The sequence below is a fragment of the Salmo salar genome, chromosome 28, assembly GCF_965601325.2.
Source record: "Salmo salar chromosome 28, fSalSal1, whole genome shotgun sequence".
NCBI lineage: Eukaryota > Metazoa > Chordata > Actinopteri > Salmoniformes > Salmonidae > Salmo > Salmo salar.
The window spans coordinates 17567658-17580927 of NC_138318.1; the positions used below are offsets into that span (position 1 = coordinate 17567658).

Sequence of the window (13270 nt, forward strand, 5' to 3'; positions counted from 1 at the left end):
CGAAAGTGGACCCAAATACGAAACATAAACTGGTCCTACGTATAATTGAACCCATCAATTTGAAATGTTTACAAAAATGAACATGAGGAGAGATGGGACAAAAACATTCAAATCTGTTGCAATGTTCTAAGTTCTTTTCACATGTTAGAAATGTCAGCAATTATGCTGCAATTGCGATTTATTAGGATGCTATGTTTGTGTTTGCACAGTTTTAGAATACAGCAAAGTATCTTGTTGGTCATAATAAATCAGCTGTGTTTACTCCTCCCAGTCTTTAGTTCTCAGCACATTGTTTGTCTTCCCGTTCATTCTATGGGTGAACACAACACAGTCAGTGTGGTGAGAAGAGAGGGACTGTTTGTTTGGGAGAGAGAGAGTGGAGGTGTTTGTGTGTGTGTGTGCGCGCGCATGTGAGAGAGGTGAGTGATGTGTGTTTGCATTTGTGTGTGTGTGTGTGTGAATGAATACAGGGTTGGGTGTCTGTGTAGTGATTTAAAGGAGAATTTCGCTTTTTAACAACCAAATCCCTATTTTCCATTTAATGTTATGTTTTTGCGATTTCACTCATTTTTATTTTATTTACCCAGCCAGCGATTCACTTCCTCGTTGTGCAGTATGGGGGCTCGGAAAAAATACATGATCAATAGGGTATAGTGTTTAAATGTTGTAGACATGCAATTGTGTAATTCTGAAATGTATCTGCAACGTTATGTTACATTGTTTTGGCGACTTGAACAATACCGCTCCCTCCGTTCTAGCAGCAGGCTACACAATGGAACAGCTGTATAGGGTTAACTGCTCCAGTCGTACAAAATGGAATATAACATTGCGGATAAAGTTTGGAAGGACACAATTTCACGTGTACAACATCTAAAGACCTGCATCACTATACTGAAAGCGTTTCCGTTTCTAAAGGACGTATTTGGGTGTTTTTGGAGCACTTGTTAATGTTCTTTCAGAGCCCCTGTACTACACAACGAGGATGATTTTTTTATTTATTTTAATCAAGTGAAATCGCCAAAAAAGTGTCTGGACCCTTCTATGACATGCCATTTACATAAAACAGAGATTTGGTTGTAAAAAGCAAATGTATCCTTTAAGCATTGTTTGCGGACTGTGTGTCTGTGTGAAATCAATCGTGTCTGTGTTGTATCAGGGCCTGTTTAGGATCGCAGCAGGGGCCTCTAAACTGAAGAAGCTCAAGGCTGCTCTGGACTGTTCCACCTCACAGCTGGAGGAGTTCTACTCAGACCCCCACGCTGTCGCTGGTACGGTGCTAACCCCTACTCACGTTTTATACATGTTTCAGCAGGAGTTTTCAAGTAATAGAACTGAAATGACTGTCAGACCATTCCTCACATAACTGTCCTTTCATTCCAGGAGCCCTGAAGTCTTACCTGAGAGAACTGCCGGAACCTCTGATGAGCTTCCAGCTTTACGACGAGTGGATTCAGGCGTCTAAGTAAGCCACCACACACCGTCTTCAATAGCTGTAAAAGGAAGTGTAACCAAGTAGAGCAGTAATAAAAGAGAAGTATGAGAAATGAAATGAAATAAAAAAAGGAGTGAAATTAGAGCAACCATGAAACAGGTCCGTGATTGTCCCTCTGTCTCTCTGCCCAGCGTTTCAGAGCCAGACAAGCGTCTGCAGGCCCTATGGGTTGTGTGTGATCAACTACCGAAGAACAACAAAGCCAACCTAAGGTGGGTAACAGATGGACTGGTTCACACAACTTTGCTTCACAACAAAGATGTATGTATTATGAAGATATGCTACCCTGTTTCTTAGCATCTAATGTTTTGCCTTAACTGTGCCCGTCTCTGTGTCGTAGGTATCTGGTGAAGTTCCTATCCAAGCTGGCTCAGGACAGTGAGGTCAACAAGATGACTCCTAGCAACATCGCCATTGTACTGGGACCAAACATGCTGTGGGCCAAAACAGAGGGGTGAGAAAGGGGGAGTAACTTACTTTTCAAACTGAAAAACGAATGTTTGTTTATAACATGTCTGCTCTCCTCTGTATGCCTGCAGCACTCTAGCTGAGATGGCTGCTGCTACCTCTGTTCACGTGGTGACCATCATAGAACCCATCATACAGCACGCTGACTGGTTCTTCCCTGAGGGTATGTATACATGACCTTTGACCGGGTCCTCAGGAGGGAGAACTTAGTCTCCTGTGTACAGGATCATGAACAATTGAAACGGGAATGTCATCAGATTTGCTCTTTCAGTGGTATAAATCTGATTCCCAGCCTACTCAAAAAGATAGATCTGTTTTGTTTTTAAATGGCGCCTAAAGGAATTCTACTTGCCTGTTCTCCGCCTTTGCACAGATGTGGAGTTTAATGTATCGGGGATGTTCGCCATGCCCACCCCTCCTTCCAACCACTCGATGGAGTACGACTGTTCCACCATCGAGAGGAAGAGGCCTGGTAGTATGGTGGGGCCAGAGAACGATAACCCTCGCAAGGACAGGTAACCACCAACAGTAGCTAGGGCTGTTACGGTGACTGTATTACCGCCACACCGGCGGTCACCAGTCATGAAGGCAGTCAAATTCCACGTGACCATTTAGTCTCGGTAATTAAGCTTCTCCAAGCTCTGATGCTGCTGCTGGTCATTAGTAGTCTACCAAACTTGCTAACTGCCTGGTACTCAGCACTCTATTGTCTCTAATCACTCTGACATCAATGCAAATGTCTTTGTAAATCTAATCAAACACTTCATGAGAGCCCATGAGCTCATGTTGCGCAACATTTCGATAGGCCATGTAATTGCTTGAGAAAACAGAGTGATTGTCTCTTAAAAGAGGAGGAACCCATCAGCTTTCTATAGGCTACTATATTTATTTCTCAACTTTCCTAATGTTAAACACATTGTTTCTCTTTACAACAGCCATGTATAGCCTACATGGCTGGCACGAAAATTAAACACGGGGGAAAAGTATCCTCCATTCGCTATTTAAGTGCATAGATGACATTTATTTTTTTTCCCGCTGCCCCTATTTCAAGACAGGTGCATTGTAATGGTCCATTCTAAATCAAAACAAATTTCACACATATTTATTATTTAGTATATGTAAAGACAAGATGAAATCAACAATAGGCTAATATTTTCACCCATCACACTATCACTTGTGAATGATGCCCAGCGCAGGCAAGAAACGATGTATACCTTTTTTTGTTGCGACTTTCATATCATCGTCGCACACCTCATGTAGGCCCATAGGCCTATATGTTTTAATAAGGTTTGAATCACAACTAAAGTGGCCAAATAACAACAGGGTGTAGAGCCTACATATGCAGCACGTGAGTTTCAATTTTGGGTAAGTAAATTTTCACCATAAATGCACCTTTTTATAATAAAAGCATAACATGCATAATCGCATTTGCGGTCACTTTTGATAATGGTGTTTTTATGCTAATGGAACATTCACGCTTATAGCCGACTGCCGTGTGCGCATTGCTGCGCTTATAATGTGAATAAATAAACTATTAGGCTATCAACATTTTTAGCTAAATGTTGTGATCTGTTGCGTCAGCCACATTTTTGATGCTAGTGGTTGTATTCATTTGGGTCTATCGCATCCCACAACTGTCCCAGACAATGTTTGGAATATTTATTTCTCGAATAGAATAGGTCAACTTTTGTACTATGGGGGATAGTAGATTGACGTAGGTTAGTGCTTTTGCTGTTCGTTAGGCCTACTCATCTTGTTGGCTGACAAAAAGTAAATGTGGACAGTTCTTCCAATATCTTCAATATGCACGTCAGAATTGGATAAGGACGCGCGCAGTTGCGTCCCCGATGTCCGTCTTCACTTGTAGCCTGTGAGAAAGACCCGATCACGTGACAGAGAGCCATGTGAGTGAGAGGTGATTCGGAGTAAGCAGCACGCAGAGAAAAGTGAATCATAATGATTATATTCAGCCCAAGGGCACAACGGCCACTGGCCGCAAAAGGCATGGATATTTTTAGGGGGCATTACGGCCACACAAAGGGGATGCCGCCGGGAAATTCAAGGCATTATCAAGTGCTTGTCAAATTGGGAAGGAGAGACTGATGAAGTGTGTACAACCTGCGCAAAAAACACAGCAAAGCTCATGCCTTTCATGCAACTTTTCAAGTCATTAGTCGCATCATGCAGCCTTAGAATGTATAAACATCATGCAGCCTTAGAATGTATAAACATCATGCAGCCTTAGAATGTATAAACATATAGCCCAACATTACATGAATAACTCTAAATTAAGCATATTGGAGTACATGTTTCTTTGTTAACTGCTCAACGCACTCCCTCAGATCGTTTGGAGAAACTATCATTTATATTTTATTCCATTGTATTCTTCATACTATAAAATAATGGCACGGAATTCTAAGCAAATCTTGTCTGCTAAATGAACTAGTGTAGCCCACAGCCATATGGCATAGCCAGATCAGGACCTAATATAAGGACAACTCAGTATGCTATTCTCTTGTACTGAAATACACTACATTTTGTTCATATCATGTTTCTTTATACCTGTCTAAAATAAATAATGGATTTATTGTGAAGTTTAGGCTATATTACATGGATTTATTAGATGTTTTAAAATGTAGATGTTCTTAAGGTCTGCATCAGTGGCTTGTAGGCTGTGTGTGGAAGCCAGGAGATGCTAAATGTGTTAATTAACGGTCAATTACCATCAGACAGCAGCACCCAATCACCACTAGCGCCATTCCTCTACTTTGAACTGCCATGGGGTGAAAGGTCAGAGACGGATCCTATACCTGCCAGTGTTCTGAGCTGAGGATATGCTATTTAAATCTAAAGGATTTTCACTTGTATAACTCAACCAATAATATATTAATTTACGGTTTGATTGGGAGCTCTGATTATCACTACTTACATGCGGGTCTTTTTTGAAATGTATTTTTCGATGTCTTAAGTGCTATAGGCTTCTAGTTGCTTCTAGTTTTATCTTTGTGAATTTAGACTACAAATCTACATAACATCCCTTTTGACTATTTGGTGTGGAGTATCTGTCGCTCTCTTTCTCTCCCCTCTCTCTCTACTCTGGGACTTGGGGATTCTGTCCTGTCGCCCGGGTTTCTTTCTCAACGTGGCTCTGCCGTCTGTCTGTCCTCTCTCCTCTCTGTAGTTTTGCTAACAAACTGTCGGACCATAACACCATCCCCCGTAGAGGCAGCAACACCTTAGGTAGAAAGCAGCATGCTTCACCCGCCTTCCAGCCCCCCTTACCCCCGGTGGAGGCCCCAGGGCCTGGGCAGGTCACAGGGTGCGTGGCTGAGCTCCAGGCCCCACCGGGGGGCATGGCGTTGGAGGGCTGCCAGCCTAGCCTGGCACTGGGTATGGCTGCCCTGGTGGCAGCGCAGCAGCTTCTCGCTACTACCGCTGAGGAACTCAGGTAAGGGTGTGTAGTGCACTGGGGAGCACAGACACGCATGCCACTCCACTGCATGGGAAGGAAATACCCTTTTGCCTGCAACCTTTTGATGATCATTTGCTGATAAGTGTGTGTGCACTTTTTATGGTGATGTCGCTGCTCTTCTACAAATAGATGCGTTTCATGGTAATTTGAATGTAATTTTTGAATGGAAAATGATTACAGAGCATAGAAAATGTTGAAGTGACCGCATGGGTTTCTCACGCATTATTTTCCTAGAGTTTTTCTCTCGCTGTCTAACTGCATTTTCCTCAAACAATTAACAAGTAATCATTATAATAACACTGTGGGTACATCTCAGTTCAGACCACTGGCTCTACAACAATGGTTGGTGTGAGCCAGCCATCCTCAGAGGGCCCTCCTCACGCCTCTGCTCTCAGGCTAGAACACATGAATCAGCAGAAATGTTGTTTGACCATTAGTTCTGTCCTCTCATTGAGCTTACGTAGCTTTTAAAGGATGTTTTTGAATCCGTTTATGAAAGGTTTCCATTCAATCTCAGTTTGACTGTTCTATTGAGCCATTGGACAGAATATAAAAGGTAAACCGAAGACACCGCCCAGTGCAGTTAAGGACAAAAATCTCACAGAACAGGCCTTCAATGTGATGGACATTTTCATAGCACTACGCTAAAATCTGAGTGTTGTACTTAAAATTAGGACCTCTGTCTGTCTGTTAAGCAACCCAAAGCGTGAACCCACTTCCACCCCGACCCTCCACCAGAGGAACGGTTCAGGTGGGGGGCACCCTGGCACGGCCAGCTCAGCCGGAGGAGGGGGAGCTGGACAGCTGGGAGTGGGAGGCCCTGGGGCTGGATCCATGGGGCCCAGTCCACACATGATGCGCAGAGGTGAGACACTCCTTAAAGCAATTCAGCTTAGCTTTATTAGGTTGTTTGACATTTATTTGGAGCTATATGCATAATGGTATCATGAGGGCATTTTTATCAAGAACCTATTCTTTTCTTTTTCAATAGTAAGCCTCTTATTACAAGGTAATTTCCACTAGCAGTTATATTGTTACATTTGACATAGATTTACGAGCATGCTACACTGGAATTGTAACTGTTGCAGAGTGTAAGACACTCCTATTCATTTGAATGAAACCTGTGTAAGAAACACAGATCTTTAAGAGGCCTGCGCTGCTTAGCGTAAAATGGCGCTCTGGTTCTATTTTTAGGAATTTAACGCGCGCCTCATGCCAGAGAACACTACAGAAAGTGGCTTGGGCTCTGCTCAGCCTGGCTATAGTTAACCAGTCCAGTGTAGCAGCTGAAAACCCACTGTTTTTGTGACGCCCCAGTGTAGCTCCCCTGTTAGACGGAGAGTAGCCTAAAATAAAGTATATGTAGACATAAGATCCTTTCTGAAGTCCACCTCTCTCCACTATCCAGGTACAAAGAAGCCGGCCCCTGCCCCTCCCAAGCCGCTCAACCCCCCTTCAGGCCAGCCCAGTAACCCTACCAACCACCACCCCTTCTCAGGCCAGGGCCAGTCCCTCACCCCCTCTCCAAGACCCCTCTCCTCCTCAAGCCACTCCCCTACCTCCCCCATCTCCCAGCCCTCTACCACTCCCCGCCGCCAATCTAGCAACCAGCCCCCCATCCAGGCCCCCAACCACCCGCCCCCACAGCCCCCCACACCTTCACAGGTCAGTCCCCCGCCCCAACCTAGGGCCCTCAGCCAGCCTGCAGGAGACTACCCGGGGGTGGACCAGTCTCCTCCAGACACCCCCACCCCGCCTGACACCCCTCCACCCTCCATCACCCTCCAGGACATACCCGGTGCCCATCCTGGCTCCCCCTCTCCCTTCCAGTCAGGCTCCCTCCCCCGGCCGCGCCCCGTCCCCAAACCCAGAAACAGGCCCAACATCCCTCCGCCCCCTCAGCCCCCAACACAGGGAAACGATACCAACGGGATCTGCAGCACAGCCTACAAAATCATGGGTGAGTCCAGTCAAGTGACGTGTTATTGTCCCATGAAGGGAGATTCATTTGGCAACACGCCACATAAATACATTCACAATAATCTATGAACAGACATATCACAACAATCCCTTCTTTCAGTTTATAGTATTGGTTCAGTATTCAGTACCTCCTTTTCCTCTAGTGTTGACAGTATATTGACAATGTTTTATCTAAAAGTCCTGTGTCCACAGGTTCAGGAGCCTTTATGAAAGGTTTATCAGGTGATACTTGCATTTTGCAGCTCCTGCACTCCATCTGTATTGGCATTACTCCATTACCACATCATACTGTAGAAACATGCCACTTGTGCCTGCTGTTACAATTGTTCCCATTGATTGTGAATCATCATGACGTTCAACCTTCATTATTAAATCATTTAAATATCAGTAACATTTTGATGTGGAATTTGCAAAGGACATCTCTAATGGTTGGTCTGTAAATGATGAAAGCATACCGGAAACTAAAAAATAATTTGATTCGTGGAATTGGCAGAATAGAAACTTTATGAATTTGCTTGATTGTGTCAGGATGTCTTTTGCAAACCGTTAAATTGCATTTGTTCGCCCTCTGGAAATGTTTTTTTTTTTGTTAAGACATTGTTGTCATCTTGAGTGGAAGACTTGTCCCCATAATGGCCTGCTCCTTGTCTTGGCCTATACTATTGTACATCAGAATATTAAGCATGATCATAGACTTTCATACATATTCACTTTAGGCTAAACAAACTGCATGCCTAACGCCTAACTTATGTGTGTTTTAGTGTTCTGCTATGCATGGATTAGGATTGTATTTAAGGTGCAAGCCATGGATGCATTGTGACGCTCTCTTTAACTCCGTGCTCATGATGGCAGTGATGTGGTTTTCAATAGAGGGGGCTGCGTTATTTGCCTTTATGATGGAATGTGGATAGCATTAGCATGACTCTGTTTAAGAATAAATCTGTTGTCTCAGCATCTCTGATATGCTACGTAGCGTGGCTGGCACTTAACGCTACTTGATGGTGCACTGCTATTTTCCTGTTTTTATCTTTAAGCCAATGGAAAATGGTAATAGATTGCATCGGTTGAAACAACTGTTTGGATGTCAGATCCTTCAGATGATGGTACTGAAGGTAGTAGCATGGGGGGAGTGATTGTCTCTACTGGAGGTTCATTTTGCATTATGCTTGTCTTTTTAAGCATGTCAACCATCCTTGCCAAAACAAACTAACATTGAACACAAGTCACCATTTGATTCTAAAATCCACTTTTGTTTTCTCCTTTAGGCATTTCTATTAATTGAATTCTTAGTATTTTTACTTAGTTAATCCACAATATTTAGCTAAAGAATAAGTGAGTAATTTTATAGTCTCTCAAGAAACTACTACAGCTTAGCAGACTTTTAACATGAACTCCTCAGTCAGCTAACTAACATTTCTCTGTCCTGTCCAGACCCAGCCCTGTCTCTCAAAGGATTGACCCGAGCCTTCGTCCCTGAGTTTGCTGTGGACCAGCAGCCAGTGACTGCCCCCTCCATGACGTCCGTGCCCCAGCCCAAAGACTCAGAGCTGGACACAGAGAGTACCGTTCTATAAAGAGGACTGGCCTTGTCTCTCTGTCCCCTCTCCATCTCCTCTCCAGGCGTGGTTAGAAGTTGACCCTAACCACAGGTCCGGGGTTAGATATTAGTGTCATCCCCTAATGGTTAACTGTAGGTCTAAGGGTAGGGTGATCTGGTCCTAGACTTGTGGTTAGTGGCAACTTCTACCTCAAGCTCCCCTCAGATCACCACACATCTGCTGCTCTCTCCCAACTCCAACTCCCGGTGTCCTCCACACACTAACTTTCCCATCACCACCCCCTTGGTCCGCTCTACCGCAGGCCTGTTACAGCTACAACGCCATACAATCAACTCAACCACCCCAGTGGAACTACAGAACAGGCTTCCCCCTGGCCCCTCCCCACCAGGAAATCGTAACTGTAGCACTGATGAAGCCTCGATAAAGCTTTGTAGATTTTCTGGGGGGATGATGAGGTTTGGAATGAAAACTGTATGCATTTGCATGGGATGTTGCACCTTAATGAGTTTTAAGGGCCCGGGGTTGGATTTCTAAGCAAACATACGGAATTGTTTTAAGATGCTTAAGGGACTGCTAGTAGAGTGGGTTGTTAACAGTGGACCGACAGACTTCTTTGATATTGGTGTGTTGTTCTTGATGATGGCCTTAGTTCAAGAAATGAAAAATACTATTTGTAAATGTAAAGCACAGTAAACGTGGGTAAAAGTAGAAACCCCAAAAAAATAACTGTTGCTGAAATGTAGCTGGTCACTGCAGGTTTCCAGTCTCTCACAATTATACCTTCTTATCCCTGTTTTTGTATGAAACCCATCCTTCGCTCTCTGTATTTATTTCCTGAAACACATTCCCTGTAGCTTGAGTTAATAATCATGCAGTTTTCTGAAGCATGCCTTACTGGTTCCATAACCCGTTGTAGCAGGGGTAGGTCTATATACTTTCAGTGTACATGCTGATCCTCTTGGCTTGTAGGTGCCTTCCTAATCTTCTGTGTTTACGTCAATGTTGCTGGGGGCATTAAAGTGACAGTTCCTGTGTAAGTGAATATAGGAAAGGACTGTTTTAAGCGCTTCTACTGTAGCTACCTTGTCATCTGACTAGTGAATCACTTCAACAGTTGATATTGCACTTGAACCAAGTCTAAACCCCACAAGCGCTTGCTTTCCAGGGAACAGGTTTCTATATGGAAGATCATTCTGCTCTACCTTTTCCACTGAGCTGGGTTTTACACACATACCAATGTAACAACCTAGTAGTGAGGTGGTGTTGGATACACTAGACCAGAAAAGCTTAATTATTATTATTTTTATACGCGTTGCTTTTTCCTTGAGTATAATGCAGGGTTGTGCTCCTAGAGAACCTGAATGGTATCAACTAAAAGGCACATTTCTGGATGCTTTAGTTGCACTGAAAACATGTTCAGTATTTGTACAGCTTTTCAGAGACCATCATCATCCTTGCAGTCTTGCTGAGATTCCCCTCTATCTCAACTTTTACTTGCTGCCTTATCCTTCTGCAGAAAGAGTACCTTGTTTCGAGGCTCTGAAAGATGAACAAATGCCATTAAACTACAAATGTTAAAGCTGCGTTTTGAGCTCAGCTAGTTTTGTATGCAACTGAAACAAGCTGAAACGAGCTGAAACAAGAAATAAATCAAATGTAAAATGACTGCTTGGTTATACTCCCTTTCTGAATAAAGTATATGAAGAAAAATGTGAAATGGTTGAGTCATGGCTTGATCACTCACATGCTCATTGCTCATACATGAACACAAAATGAGTAAGAAAATTATTAATTTGGTCTTATTGATGGGAGGACGATTGTCTAGTAATCATTTCTTCAATCTCCTGCTACCAGTAAAGTCTGCGGGGTGTCGGCCACACAATTTCTAAAATAAAAAAACTGATTTAAGATCTGGGACACCAGGTGTGTTAAATTAATTCTCTACCTCTATCTCATGATAAGCTGTAGACCACACTATCTACCTAGAGAGTTTATATGTATTTTTCGTAGTTGTTTACATACCACCACAGTCAGAGGGTGGCACTAAGACAGCATTGAATGAGCTGTATTCCGCCACAAGAAAACGCTCACCCAGAGGCGACGCTCCTAGTAGCCGTGGACTTTAATGCAGGGAAACTTAAATCAGTTTTGCCAAATTTCTATCAGCATGTTAAATGTGCAACTAGAGGGAGAAAAACTCTGGACCACCTATATTCCACACACACAGATGCGTACAAAGCTCTCCCTCGCCCTCCATTTGGCAAATCTGACCATAATTCTATCTTCCTGCTTTCAAGCAAAAATTGAAGCAGGAAGCACCAGTGACTAGATCAATAAAGTGGTCAGATGAAGTAGATGCTAAGCTACAGGACTGTTTTGCTTGCACAGACTGGAATATGTTCCGGGATCCCTGCGATGGCATTGTGGCGGCAGGTAACCTAGTGGTGAGAGCATTGGGCCAGTAACCAAAAATTTGCTAGATCGAATCACTGAGCTGACAAGGTAAAAATCTGTCATTCTGCCCCTGAACAAGGCAGTTAACCCACTGTTCCTAGGTCGTCATTGTATATAAGAATTTGTTCTAACTGACTTCCCTAGTTAAATTAAGGTTAAATAAAAAAAGGAGTACACCACATCAGTCATTGGCTTCATCAATAAGTGCATCAATGACGTCGTCCCCACAGTGAACGTACGTACATACCCCAACCAGAAGCCATGGATTACAGGCCACATTCGCACTGAGCTAAAGGCTAGAGCTGCCGCTTTCAAGGAGCGTGACTTTAACCCGGAAGCTTATAAGAAATCCCGATATGCCCTCCGACGAACCATCAAACAGGCAAAGCGTCAATACAGGACTAAGATTGAATTATACTACACCGGATCTGACGCTCATCGGATGTGGCAGGGCTTGCAAACCATTACAGACTACAAAGGGAAGCACAGCCGAGAGCTGCCCAGTGACACAAGCCTACCAGACGATCTAAACTACTTCTATGCTTGCTTCGAGGCAAATAACACTTAAACATGCATGAGAGCACCAGGACGTGTACTTCGAGCATGCGGTGACCAACTGGCAAGTGTCTTCATTGACATTTTCAACCTCCCCCTGTCCGAGTCTGTAATACCAACGTGTTTTAAGCAGACCACCATAGTGCCTGTTCCCAAGAACACTAAGGTAACCTGCCTAAATGACTACCGACCTGTATCACTCACATCTGTAGCCATGAAGTGCTTTGAAAGGCTGGTCATGGCTCACATCAACACGATTATCCCAGAAACCTTAGACCCACTCCAATTTGCATACCGCCCTAACAGATCCACAGATGATGCAATCTCTATTGCACTCCACACTGCCCTTTCCCACCTGGACAAAAGGAACACCTATGTGAGAATGCTATTCATTGACTACAGCTCAGTGTTCAACACCATAGTGCCCTCAAAGCTCATAAATAAGCTAAGGACCCTGGGACTAAACACCAAATTTGCCGATGACACAATAGTGGTAGGACTGATCACTGACAACGACGAGACAGCCTATAGAGAGGAGGTCGGAGACCTGGCCGTGTGGTGCCAGGACAACAACCTCTCCCTCAACGTGATCAAGACAAAGGAGATGATTGTGGACTACAGGAAAAAGAGGACCAAGCATGGCCCCATTCTCATCAACGGGGCTGCAGTGGAGCAGGTTGAGAGCTTCAAGTTCCTTGGTGTCCACATCACCAACAAACTAACATAGTCTAAGCACACCAAGGCAGTCGTGAAGATGGCACAATGAAACCTATTCCCCCTCAGGAGACTGAAAATATTTGGCATGGGTCCTCAGATCCTCAAAATGTTCTACAGCTGCACCATCGAGAGCATCCTGACTGGTTGCATCACTCCCTGGTATGGCAACTGCTCGGCCTTCGACCGCAAGGCACTACAGAGGGTAGTGCGAACGGCCCAGTACATCACTGGGGCCAAGCTTCCTGCCATCCAGAACCTCTTTACCAGGCGGTGTTGAAGGAAGGCCCTAAAAATTGTCAATGACTCCAGCCACCCTAGTCATAGACTGTTTTCTCAACTACCGCACAGTAAGGGGTACCGGAGCGCCAAGTCTAGATCCAAGAGGCTTCTAAACAGCTTCTACCCCCAAGTCATAAGACTCCTGAACATTTAATCAAATGGCTACCCAGACTATTTTCATTGCCCCCCCCCCCCCCCCCCCCCCCCCTTCAATAAGTCTACCTACATGTACATACTACCTCAACTAACTGGTGCCCCCGCACATTGAATCTGTACCGGTACCCCCCTGTATAT

General features: G+C 44.2%; 1 protein-coding gene across 7 annotated transcripts in view; it reads left to right on the top strand.

The window, feature by feature from the left end:
* arhgap17a (Rho GTPase activating protein 17a) overlaps positions 1-10688 on the top strand; it is a 48943-nt gene extending 38255 nt beyond the window's left edge. For 3 of the 7 annotated variants that reach the window (XM_014179688.3, XM_014179686.3, XM_082970496.1), the window contains 11 exons: positions 1157-1268; positions 1381-1462; positions 1624-1704; positions 1833-1946; positions 2032-2123; positions 2334-2475; positions 5142-5408; positions 6128-6297; positions 6841-7392; positions 7605-7634; positions 8844-10688. In XM_014179688.3, the coding sequence (XP_014035163.1) occupies positions 1157-1268; positions 1381-1462; positions 1624-1704; positions 1833-1946; positions 2032-2123; positions 2334-2475; positions 5142-5408; positions 6128-6297; positions 6841-7392; positions 7605-7634; positions 8844-8986 (1785 nt within the window). In that variant the 3' untranslated portion in view covers positions 8987-10688. Of the gene's footprint in view, positions 1-1156; positions 1269-1380; positions 1463-1623; positions 1705-1832; positions 1947-2031; positions 2124-2333; positions 2476-5141; positions 5409-6127; positions 6298-6840; positions 7393-7590; positions 7635-8843 lie in introns of all 7 variants that reach the window. The other 4 variants (XM_014179690.3, XM_082970497.1, XM_014179689.3 and 1 more) reach the window with 3 other exon arrangements.
* The last annotated feature ends 2582 nt before the right edge of the window (positions 10689-13270 follow it).